This window comes from Wolffia australiana, chromosome 17 (assembly GCF_029677425.1).
Source record: "Wolffia australiana isolate 7733 chromosome 17, ASM2967742v1".
Taxonomy (NCBI): Eukaryota; Viridiplantae; Streptophyta; class Magnoliopsida; order Alismatales; family Araceae; genus Wolffia; species Wolffia australiana.
The window spans coordinates 9165642-9178144 of NC_135851.1; the positions used below are offsets into that span (position 1 = coordinate 9165642).

Genomic DNA, 12503 nt, shown 5'->3' on the forward strand with positions numbered 1-12503 from the left:
GGTATCCTAACTGGGGATCAAATTTTGCGCAGCACAAAAGAAAAGGAACAACTGGTCTGGATTTCGGGTCGCCGCAGAAGATCTGTATGATTGTTTTGAACGGGTCACATGCAGATTTCATCATTATCATTTATTCATGTTGAATGATCTGTATAAATAAGAAATTTAAGTCAGATAAAAAATAATTTTTGGGCTTCCTTAGAATGGGTAGTTCTCTACTTTTCTTTTCAGATTGTCCGGGATTAGTGGGAAAAATGGATTCGCCCAGAAGAACCCACGGCGTCCTCTCTCCCGTGCTATCGACGGGTTGAGACGTCATAGAACTGATCAGCTTTTAATGCAATTGATCCTTTCGCAGATACGCATCTGATATCGGAGGAGAAATAAGGCTAAGATAGAGACGAGGAGCGGGAGTGGAAACGACATTTTGTAAAAAAAAAATAAGATTTCGTTGCAAGTTGCAACACATATCGGCGATCGATCGACTTCAAGAAAATGATTTTCGGGTGTCTGAGTTTAAAAAAACGGAGTTTCAACTGGTATTGCTTGATCATAAAGACTGATTTACAGTTTTTACGGTGAATGTTGCAGTTTAATCTTGACTGAGTTATTTCAGTGGTTTTAGTTTGACTATGTCAAGGAATAAAGCAGGCCGACAGGGATAACTGGTTTATAGGAAAATGTGGAGGCAGCAGCTTATTTTAAGGAGCTAAAGACTGGTGTCTTTGAAGACCAAGCACATGGAGAAGTGTGTGGTCAGGGTTTATTTAAATCCATAGGCAGTTGTGGGGGAGTGCCTATAAATATGTAGGAGTTTTTATTGTTGTAGTATGCTGTGTGCATCAAGGTTCCTTTCTCTCTCAAAGTGTTCTTGCATCTTGTTTCTCTGTGTGAGATCAAGAGAGTGAGGGCTTTGAATCTTTTTCTCTATGTGAGATCAAGAGAGTGAGTGCTTGTCCTTCCCTTCTCTGTGTGAGTTGCTGAAGTGAGAGAGCCAGATTCCAACAGTAAACAGATTGATTGTGAAAAGGAAGATTCAACTCATTAGTTGCAAGCTGATGATCTGCGTTTTCTAGTGAAGTGGGAGAATAAGGCAGAGAAAGCGGCGGACACGCCACGGCGAGACAGAAGAGAAGGCCGGTACTGCTCGCCTCAAAATGGAGTCTCTTGGTCGATGATCCAGCAGACGGTGAAGAAATCGGCGAGGGGACAAGGAATAACGAGTCCGCCGTAGAAGGTGTAGTCGTACTAGAACCTAGGGGGCTTCAACTCGATGAGAGACTGGAACAGAGGATGAGACAGGTGCGTGATGGCAATCTAGAACTCGTGTGGCTCCCCTCCGTCTTTCTGGTGAATCCCCACCAGGACTGGCACGCACCCCTTCTTCTCCTTCTCCTTCTTCTTCTCTAGCGTCATCTCCTCCTTCCTTCCTTCCTTTGAGAAGATGACCAGTTTGCTGGCTGGATGGTGCAGAGAACAAACATGCCAAAGTACGAATGAAGTGGTGTTCCAGTTGCAGAAGAAGGGTCGAGTTTATCGATGGCGATCTGTTGTTTGCACCAATTGCGGGATTCCGCTCGACGCGGAACACTTCGGAATGGGTTAATGTTTTTGGTTTTCTGTTTGCCTTTTGACGACTTACGTAACGGCCGAGAGATTTAGAGGGTTTTGCGGACAGAGGATTCCCAGCTATTTTGACAGCTTCCTAAGGACGCGGAGGGAGGGCAGTTGGCCAAGTCACTGAAGTCCGATTAGGCTTTAACGGTCCCCTCAGTACCTTTAGCAAGAGATCCAGCTGTGTTGACTAGTTAAAGTTGAAGAACAAAAAGTGGAGATTAAAAAAAATGGAATGAATTTATCATCAAAGGGAAAAGTTATTGCAAACTCACCTATAAAGCCGATCTTGAATTTTGAGAAAAATAAAATAAAAAGAGAAATAAAAGAAGATTGAAAGAAGAAATTTGAAGAGTTAAAGAAGAACAAAGGAAGATGAAAAGGAAGAAGGAAGAGAAACATAATGAGAAATAAGAAAATCAGGAGAAAGAGGAAGAAGGAAAATGGTTGGAAAAGGTAATGAATAAGCAAAGGTGAAAGACACTTGGAAAGGACAAGAAGGATAACGAAATAAAGACTAAATGGAAAGAAGAAGACAGATGAATAAAATAACAAGAAAAAAATGATAAAATAAAGTAGGAAAGGAAAATAAAAGAAAAACTGGATGATGGAAAAAATACTAAAATAAAAAGAGAAGGAGACTAAAAGTCGATTGTAGAGTGGAGAAACCTAGCGTAGCTTGAAATAGAATGAAACAAACTTGAGCGTAAGGATAAACTAAACATTCTCAAGATTGAGAGCAAGAAACAGGGACTCAGAGTGGGACAAAGGAAGAACGTGAGAGGGCGAGCAATTGTGTGTGCGCGAGAGAACGAGAGAGAGAGAGAGAGCGAGTGATAGAGAAAATGGGAGAGCGAGCGTGAAAGAGAGAGAAAATGGGAGAGAGAGCGTGAACGAGAGAGAAAATGGGAGAGAGAGCGTGAAAGAGAGAGAAACTGGGAGAGACAAAGCGTGATAGATAGATATAGATATATATATAGAGAGAGAGAACGTATGAGAGAGAGCGTGCAAGAGAGAGAGCATGCAAAAGGGAGAGAGAACGAGAGGGAGAGAGAGGGAAATTAAGGTATGTTCAATTTCCCCTCTCTGAAAACCATACTTTATCAAAAAGGAATGTAACCTTAAATACCATGCTCTTGGTGACTGTTTCAAAACATATAAAGGTTTCTTCAACTTATGGACTTTGTCCTCTCTTCCTTTAAGCACAAATCCTCTAGGTTGCACAACATAAATTTCTTCATACAAAATATCAAATTTGTTAGAAAGTATCCCGTATGGCCTATTAGGCCCACCAGCCCCTTAGCCCAATAAGTGTTAACTCTTTTAGTCCCACATGGGATAAATCCTTCATCCTCTCTCTCTCAGCCCTATGTAGGGGCATGTATCCCTTCCTTTTCAAAATCAATCAAATAAATACCTCTTCTCCTTTTCCACGTCATTCAAGAAAGCAGATTTGACATCAAAGTAATATACCTTCCATGTTTTCTGAGCTGCAATGGCTCACAAAATTCCTACTGTTTCTAGTCTTGAAACAGGTGAAAATGTTTCAAAATAGTCAATTCCATAATTCTGTGCATACCAAGATGGTAGATCCGCAAGTTCCCCCTTTATCATATTTCTAAATACCCTTGATTTCATCTTCCACTGCATGCTTCCACCCTATCTTATTTTTAGGTTTTTTAAAACAAACTGGTTCATCCTGCTATGAAACTTCAAAAATATTGGTCTCCTATAATTATCTTACTAAACTTGTCTCTCTTTCTGTTGATGAGGATTTATCTCCAATTTCTCTTGATCCACTCAACCTTAGGGATCAATCCAATGCAGTTATTATGATCTAGTTAGGGTCAGGCTACATGTAAGCAGATCAGGAATATATCATTAATTTATTTTTACCTGGAATGAAATAGACAAAAAGACTCAGAGACTGTATGAGAGATAAGCTGAGAGAGAAAGTGAGATTGGCAGAGAGAGTGAGAGAGGAGATAGAGTGATGGGGAAGGCAAATGAGAGAGAGCATGAGAGGGATTGACGAATCGTGAGAGTAAGAGATTAGGAGAGAGATAGAAAGTTGGCATCACACTCATGCATGTTCCTCCACGACAGTCCTCTTTGTATCACCTATCAGGGATCGATCGACTGTAAATAATCTTCTGCTCTAAGAGTTACACAAAACTGAGATTTAACGAGCATTTCCTGATCATTGACACAGATTTACAGTTTCTACGGTGAATTGAGGGATCAGTCCAGAAAGATTCATCTCCGTAGTTGCGCACAGATGATCTGGTGAAGCAAGAGAACAAGAAAGTGAAACAGTAGTGCAAGCCACGTCTTGAATGAAGAGAAGGCCCATGGGGGTTCTCCTGCTCGATGGTCCATCAGACGGTGAAGAAATCGGCAGTGGGACAAGAAAATAACGAGTCCGCCGTAGAAGGTATAGTCGTACTGGAACCCGGGGGGCTTCAACTCGACGAGAGACTGGAACAGCGGATGAGACAGGTGCGTGATGGGAATCCAGAACTCATTTGGCTCCCCTCCATCTTTCTGGTGAATCCCCACCAGAACTGGCACGCATCCCTTCTTTGCCTTCTCCTTCTTCTTCTCTAGCGCCATGTCTTCCTTCCTTCCTTCCTTCCTCCGAGAAGACAATCAGTTCGCTGGGTGGATGGTGCAGAGAATAAACGTGCCCAAGTATGAACGAAGAGTTGTTCTAGTTGCGGAAGAAGGGTTGAGTTTATAGGGGAAGAAGATACAGATCAGTTGTTTGCACCAATTGTGATATTTAGCTCGACACGGAACAGTTTGAAACGGGTTAATGTTTCTGTTTTCTGTTTGTCTTTCGATGACTTACCTATAGGCCGAGAGATTCATGGGGTTAGGAGACGCATGATTCTCGGCTATTTGATGGCTTCCTGACGACGAGGAGGGAGAATGGACCGATTGAGGCAAGTCATCTGAAGGTGGTAATTTTGAACAAATCTTTTGAAGGAGAGAGAGAGAACGAGAGAGACCAAGAGAAAGGGAGAGAGAGAGAAACAGGGAGCGAGCAAGAGCGAGGGAGAGAGCGAGAGAGTGACAGAGAGTGAGTGAGAACGATAGAGAGAAGGATAGCGAGTGAGGGAGACAGAGAGATAAAAGGATAGAGAGCGAGTGGGACAGAGAGATAGAAGGATAGAGAGAAGCAGAGGGAAAGAGAGCGATCGAAAGAAATAGAGAGATAGAAGAATAGCGAGAAACTGAGAGAATGAGAGTGAGCGAGAGAGATAGAGAGATAGAAGGATTGCTCGAAGAAGAGCGAAAGAGGGTGAGCGAGAGATACCGAGAGTAGAAGAGATAGAAACAAAGGCAGCGAGTGTGAGTAATATTAAGGAGTTTTACTCGCCTCTGCCAAGTCATAGCTCTGGGTCAGCTCTGGAGGCGTCTCAAGCATTCGTCTCTTCACCAACCGAGTCCAGATGCGGAGTAAGCTCGGGGATCTTCTGATAGGTACTTAAGAAGATTAGTTAGTAAAATCAAACAAGTAATATATATTGGTAAGAGCTTAGAAAATAGGATTCAATATAGGTTTAAAAATAGAATAGGATTCAATATAGATAGGATCAAACTATAGACGGTCAGGATTAAATAATATGAAGTTATGTGGGTCAGGATTAAATATTAATATCTCCATTATACACGTTGGGCCCATAGCACTGTTCAACAGCTGTGATTGGTGCACCCAATATGCTATAACAGTCAAGATTAAGATAACGAGTTTGTTATAAAAGATGGGTATAAGGCACCAATCAATGGCTGTGATTGGTGCCCCGATTTGTTATAATGATAAAGATTAAAACAGCATTTAAAACTTGTATATACATTGTAAAGTGTTAAAACGGATACATATAGGATAACTTCTTATTCTTAAGTATAAATATAAAACCAATGTTTCAGTGACAACTTGTGGATTAATACAATTATCTTGATCTATGTCTACGTCTCATTCTCCATCTCATTTCTCTTCTATGTCTTTTTTTTTTCTATATCCTTTTCCTTCGCCTCTTGATACAGTGATTCGAGAAGATGAAAAAAGTAAAAGGAGGAATCGAGAGAGAGAGAGAGAGAGAGCGAGAGAGAGAGAGAGCGAGAGAGAGCGAAAGAGAGAGAAAGAGAGAGAAAGAGAGATAACAATAAACTGGAAACTGGATGAGAGAGGAACAAAAGAGAACGAGAGAAAAAGAGCGAATGAAAGAAAATGGGTGAGAGTATGAGAGAAAAATATAGAAATGGAGTGAGAGCGATAGAGAGTGTGATAGAGAGAGCAAGATAGTCACATAGAGAGAGAGAGAGAGAAACTGTACGCTCTCACTTGCGCATGCAACACACCGTACATAGCAGAGAGTGCAAATTAACTTTTTTTATTTTCAAAGTAGAGATGGAGGACAGATGATGTTTCATCATCCGTTCATTCAAAAACCGTCATTTGTCATCGGCCGAAGCTACGGATGAATGACTGAATGTAGAGCTATCCATCATACGTCATTTGTCATCCATCAGTCATGACGAATGATGGATGACAAAAATGACAGACGAAAAGTGGCAGATGACAGATGACTTTTTCCAATTTATATAATACATTAATTAAACTCTATAATGACGAGAAGGTAAGTCGACAGCGAGAAGGTAAGCACCGGGCTTAATCTACGCCAAGGGATAGCAGAGATCAAGATCTCCTGTTGCGAGCTAGCAATCTCTACCGTTAGATTGACATAGGGGCTAGGGCGGCGCCGCCGGCACGCCCTAAAGACAACGCCAGCGAAGGTGGCAAGGAAGAAGGCACTACTGGTGGGCACTCTGGCCACTACCCTGGGTACCTCCGGCAGAGCTCATTTCTGGTGCACACTATGGAGGAGACGGCAATGTCGAAGGCAGTGCCGCAAGGCCAGCAGAGAGAAGGTCCACTGGTGGATGTCGTGGGCCTCGGTGCTGGTTTGGGTGATGGTGGAGAAGCCAACGAACATGAAGTCATTAACAAAGTGATTGAACTCGATGGGGAACGTTAAAAAAAGTTCCCGGTTCTGTCATCTAAACCTCCTTTATCCATTCCACTTTTTTGAATGGACGAATGACAGAACGGGGCTGATGACAGACTTGTGACGATGATGAAACTGTGATGATGAAGAATTGGACGAGAAAAATTCCATGGACAGATAACAGGACAGAAGTCCATTCAGTCTCGTTCCATCCGTTTGAAAATGTCATCCATTTTCGTCCAACATATCTATTTCAAAGTAGGTACATTTGTTGGACTTGTATTCTGACCACCATAGTAATGCGCATAGTGGTGATAGTTTATTTAGTAGAAAACATTACTAACATATCATCCTTAATATTGACTGTATGACACCCATATGATCTTAATAGTTCTCAAACCTCATTGAGCCAAAGGCTTGGAGAAGCCATCTGCTACTTGATCAAGAGATGATGAATGTTCCATACTAATCGCTCCAACATTGGCCTGTTCTCAAATATAATGATGCTTGATCTCCATAGCAGTCGTTGACATGTTATCATCATATGAAATAAAAAAATAAATTCTTCATCCACCAAGATCCTTCAAAATATTTTTGAGGCATTTTTCTCCATGTTGACTTGCACCTGGTGTAGCTGCATATCAGCTTATGATGCAGATAATCCAACTGTCTTCTGGTTCGTTGACCTCTATCAAACAGCTCTTGAGCCAATGAGAAAAACATTTCTTGTACTCTTTCTTTCATCTCTATCTCTTGCCAAATCACTATCCCCATATCGTGTCAACTAAAGATTAGATAATCAGTCATATGATAATCCATATTCTCTTTGGTTTCGTGTATACATCTCATATTCTTTTCCTTGCTCCAAAATGATAAGTAGAATGATAACTAAAAAATACTAACATCAAATTCATAGATAGCATAATGTATGGTTTCGTAGTTATCAATCACATTAAGCTCCCCACCATACTTATCCAAAATTGCTCATCCATGAAAGTCATACCATCATTGAAAGTTAACTTGATGGAGCGCGCCCAAACGACATCAAAAAAACATCATCGAAGCCATCCTTGCCGTCATCACCATCACCGGCGGTTCGTGTCCAGCCCAACCGACATGCCAAAGCGTCCGTGACGATGTCCGGGGTTAGATACCCCAGGTAGCTCATGTCTGTATTTGTATCATCGTGTTTGAATTATCTATTTTCAGTCATTTTATTGATGTTTGTGTTTGTCACAACGAGGGCACCCTACTTGTCGTGATGCATCCATATCACCGTCTTTTTGTATTCGTTTGTATCATTTTTTTCTTTCACGTCATTTTATTTTGTTATTCTCTTGTTTGTGTTGTAAATGGGGCAGATTCTTATTGAACTCCCCTTATTTGGACTCCATGTAATGGGCCCATCATGGCCCTATATAAGGCCATGATGGGACCACGTCCTGTTTAGATCTGGAAGTTTTGGTTGCAGTTACTGCCATCTAGGTCTCCCCAAGAGTGAAGAAGAAGGAAGAAGAGGAGGAGAGGGAGAGGGTAAGGAGAACAGAGGAAAATAAGGTCGTTCGTTGGACCATTGACCTCGACTTTTCCCTGCAATACTGCAACTGCTCCATGACTGCCTTGTACTACCGTTGCATTACACTGCACCACGAGTAAGTTTGTGTCTAATAGACAGATTCCTGTGCCATTGTGCAGCGCCATGGTACCCACTACGGTCTGTGAACCATCGCGTGCTGAGTTCATTCATCGGCACATCGTTTGCTTCCACCACCGGCGACCGACGAATCATGACGATACGAGTTGGTCACGTCACATGCATGGCTTCCCTGTAAGATAGTGTGATTGTGGCAAGACTCGAGGAGGATTTGCAGAGGATCATGGACAATCTTTTGACCACATGTGTGCACGTTCACGTTCTTGGTCGCACCCATCGACCAGTCTCACAGAAGATCTTTCGCCATGACCCTGTGACGTGCGCGTCCCCCGTGAATGGCCCAGCGCATCCCACTGCTTCAACCACACCCTCCACGCGGCGCTTGCACAAATGTGGCACAGTTCGCTCGCGTCAGTGTATCCAAACACTACTCCAGTAGTGTATCGGCCACGTGGTCCTGTTCGGACTCGCCATTTGGGACACGACCAACCTGCGAGGCTTGAGCCTGCTTCCATGCTGAGGTACTTATCTACACTACAACATCTGCACACGCCAGCTATCTGTGTTGCTCTTGCTCTGGAAGTCATGCTAGTGAAAATTGTCCTCCGCACTACCAAATGACTGTGGTTCGACCCGCCGTGTTGCCTCTCGCATAGATTGATCTCACTAGTGCTGCCGATATACGCAACCGACCCCCGAAACCTATTGGCATGCACTGAGTCATGTTTCGCTTGTCACTGACGATACAAGCCACTACATCGTGCCGCTCCTCACTGCTACCACCACCCGTATACCTGGCATCATATCGCCATTAGATGTCAAACCTGCACGCCACTTGTGCATGTGCCCACATGGTGCTCAGAGTTTTCTTGTCACTCTTCATTTGACCTCACCCTCATCCTCCTGCGCCTCGCTCCAACACGTGCCTATACCATCTTTCGAGCTACGCCATGCCTGTATCTAGCACCTCTCCTCCATTTCGGCCTTTACTGTCTCGGGCCAACGAAGACACCAAAGACAAGCGATATTGCCGACGAGGTACGTCGCTACTCGTTCTTGTTTGTTATATTATGTTTTTCAGTATATTTTTGGCTGCATTCCACCACACTCGGGTTAGAATAGGTGAGAGAATTTACATTCACTCAATGATTTACCTATCGAACAACGCCATTGACGATGTCTGACCTCATTTTGCTATTAGAGCCAAATTGTGGACACCCACTCCATGTCTCTATACCCTTGCATCATAACATCTGCATACATCTTTTTTCAAAAACCCATCTAGGTGTCCCCTCAAGGAACTGGGCATGGTCGTTGACATGCAATCAAGTAAAAGGATGCACTCTATAAGTTTGCCTCCATGGTGACGTGACAAGTCAACGAAGGTCAAGGAAATGCCCCGGTCACCTCACTGGGATCAGCACCACTTGCTCAAGCCATCATGATCGATACCACGACCCGTAGCACTACTGTGAACCAAGCATATATCACGTGCTTTAAGTGCCACAAGAAAGGGCATCAAGCGAGTCACTGGTCGTCATTGGTACCATTGATTGACGTTGGAGACATCAACCTTGATCAGATGGGCAAGATAGAGCCCCTAAACGAAGAAGAGTATTGTGTAGACGGATGAATCGGGTACATTCAGATCACTGAACCAAGACCGATTCCACAACCGGCTCCCCAACCTACTGGCCGTCATTTGGCCAGTATTGCAATAGATCGCCCTGGCACTAGTGGAACACTGCCACCACCTTGAGCGTCCTTACTTACTCGACCTGCACCTATAAAGCAACGGTCCAACCCGATGGCCGATGCCACCCTTTGCACTTCGATCTTCTATACCTATCTCAAGATCAACAACAAGGTATGTAAGTTGATCGTGGATAGTGGAAGTTGCATCAACGCCATCTCCAATGCGATGGTTGCCCAACTAGGGTTGGTGGCCATACCCCACCTGACACCCTATGACGTGTCGTGGATTGACGCTTCATCCTTACTGGTGAAACCTCAATACCACGTCCTGTTGAAGGTGAGCTCCTACAATGACAGAATTCTTTGTGATATACTTCCTATGAATGTAGGAAGCATCATCTTAGGTCGTCCCTGGCTATATCACCACAACGTCACTCTAGACGGAAGGACGAACATGTGTTCGTTCATGTGCCAGGGACAAAAGGTCACATGGTACCCTTATGCCATGAAGCCAGTGAACAAGACGGTCCCACCAACCCAATAGGGTTAGTGGTCGTATGTGTCACCGTGTTCACCCGAGTCTAGGGACACAAGATCAACGACATGCAAGTATGCAGCGCCGTCACTCTAGACGCTTCCCAAGATACACCCATAGCTCCCGGACCACCCAAAGCTGAGTCCCTCATATCAAAATTTAGTGACGTATTCCCCGACGAGTTACCTGGCGAGCTACCATCGATGTGTCACATAGAGCCCCTGATTGAGCTCGTGCCACGGGCATCATTGTCAAATCTGCCCCATTACCAAATGGAGCCACAAAAGTATGAGGAAGTGCTACGACAGGTCCACGAGCTACTCGCGAAAGGCCTCATCCATGAGAGCCTCAACCCGTGTGCAGTGCCCGCACACGTGGGGTATGTGCTGCAATAGTCGAGCCATTAACAAGATAACGCTCAAGTACCATTTTCTCATTCCCTGCATATAGGACCTCTTCAACATGATGTTCGGATCCGCTATCTTTTCGAAGATAGATATCCGTATTCGATACCATCAAGTTCATATTCATCCTAGGGACAAATGAAAGACCGCCCTTAAAATTAAAGACGGGTTGTATGAGTGGAGAGTCATGCCCTTCTACCTCTCCAACGCGCCGAGTAAATTCCTTTGGCTCATGAACAAGGTACTCTGCATGTTCATTGGAAAGTTTGGCGTTGTCTACTTCGACGGCATTCTCAATTCGCCTCACGTGAGACAATCATCTCAAGCATCTTGACAGTTTGCACGGTTCTCAGACGAGAATAATTTTATGCCCACCCAAAGAAATATAGCTTCCTTACCCTAAATGTTATGTTCCTACGATCCATCATTTCAGCCCAAGGTGTCGGTTGCCGACCCGGAGAAGGTTCGAGCCATCATGTCACATCCCCCGCGGGCTAACATCCATGATGTACGGAGCTTTATCGAAGTTGACACATTCTACTAGAGATTTATACAGAACTTTAGTTCTGTCACGGCTCCAATCACTGGCTGCCTTAAGGTACAGCCATTCAAATGGAGACAGGCAGCAGATCCAGCTTTCTAGCGAGTGACTTTGGAAAATTCTCGAGGTTACATGTGACGCTTCTGGCATCAAAATTGGTGGTGTACTCAGCCAGGAAGGGCACCTTGTGGAGTTCTTCAACGAGAAGTTGAATGATGTGAGATTCCCCAAGTCGACTTATGACAAGGAGTTCTACACCGTCGTCCAGGCATTAAAGCATTGGAGGCACTATCTCCTTTCGAAGGAGTTTCTACTTTTCTTGGATCATGAGCCGCTCAAGTACCTTCATTCCCAGTAGAATTTGAGCGACCGTCACGCAAGATGGATTGAGTACTTAAGGATTTTACCTTTGTCATTAAGCCCAATAAGGGAAAGGATAACGTCATGGCTGATACACTTAGTCATAAAGTGCAAGTGCTTAACATCATGAAGGTAAAGATTATAGGATTCGAGCAGATTCGAGAGGGGTACACTAGTTTCCCTGACTTTGGGCCTATCAGCACAGAGATCCAGCGAGGACCATCTCGCGAGTTCAAGGACTACGTCATCATGGGACGTTACATGTTCTTTCAAAATAGGTTGTGCGTGCCACGCACGTTACTTTATGAATTTCTAATGCTGGAAAGTCACGCGAGAGGTCTTAGTGGCCACTGTGGCTGCGACAAGACTAGAACCGATGTAGAATACCAATCCTACTGGCCCAGCGTGAAGAGCGATGTTGGAAGTATTGCCACCTAATGTCGTGTATGCGCCTTCGCCAAACAAGTCAAGAAGAGCGCCGGGTAATACACCTCGCTATCAGTGCCCAAGTGACCATGGGATGACGTCAGTATGGACTTCATCCTAGGGTTGCCCCAGACCATATGATGACATGACTCTATCATGGTCATCATGGATATGTTCTCAAAGCTGACGCACTTTGTGCCTTGCACAAAGACATTTGACGCAACTTAAGTCGCACTATTATTCTTTCGAGAAATCATGTGTC

At 44.0% G+C, this 12503-nt stretch overlaps 1 protein-coding gene across 1 annotated transcript; it reads left to right on the forward strand.

Annotated features, from left to right (window-relative positions):
* Positions 1–11899: 11899 nt before the first annotated feature.
* On the forward strand, positions 11900–12253 carry LOC144714217 (uncharacterized). The gene has a single exon (XM_078588915.1). The coding sequence runs from the start codon at positions 11900–11902 to the stop codon at positions 12251–12253; it is 354 nt and encodes a 117-aa protein (XP_078445041.1).
* Positions 12254–12503: the final 250 nt, after the last annotated feature.

Bases quoted from the DNA above. Each gene is read 5' to 3' on its own strand.
- LOC144714217 (XM_078588915.1), top strand. From the start codon at position 11,900: ATGGCTGATACACTTAGTCATAAAGTGCAAGTGCTTAACATCATGAAG.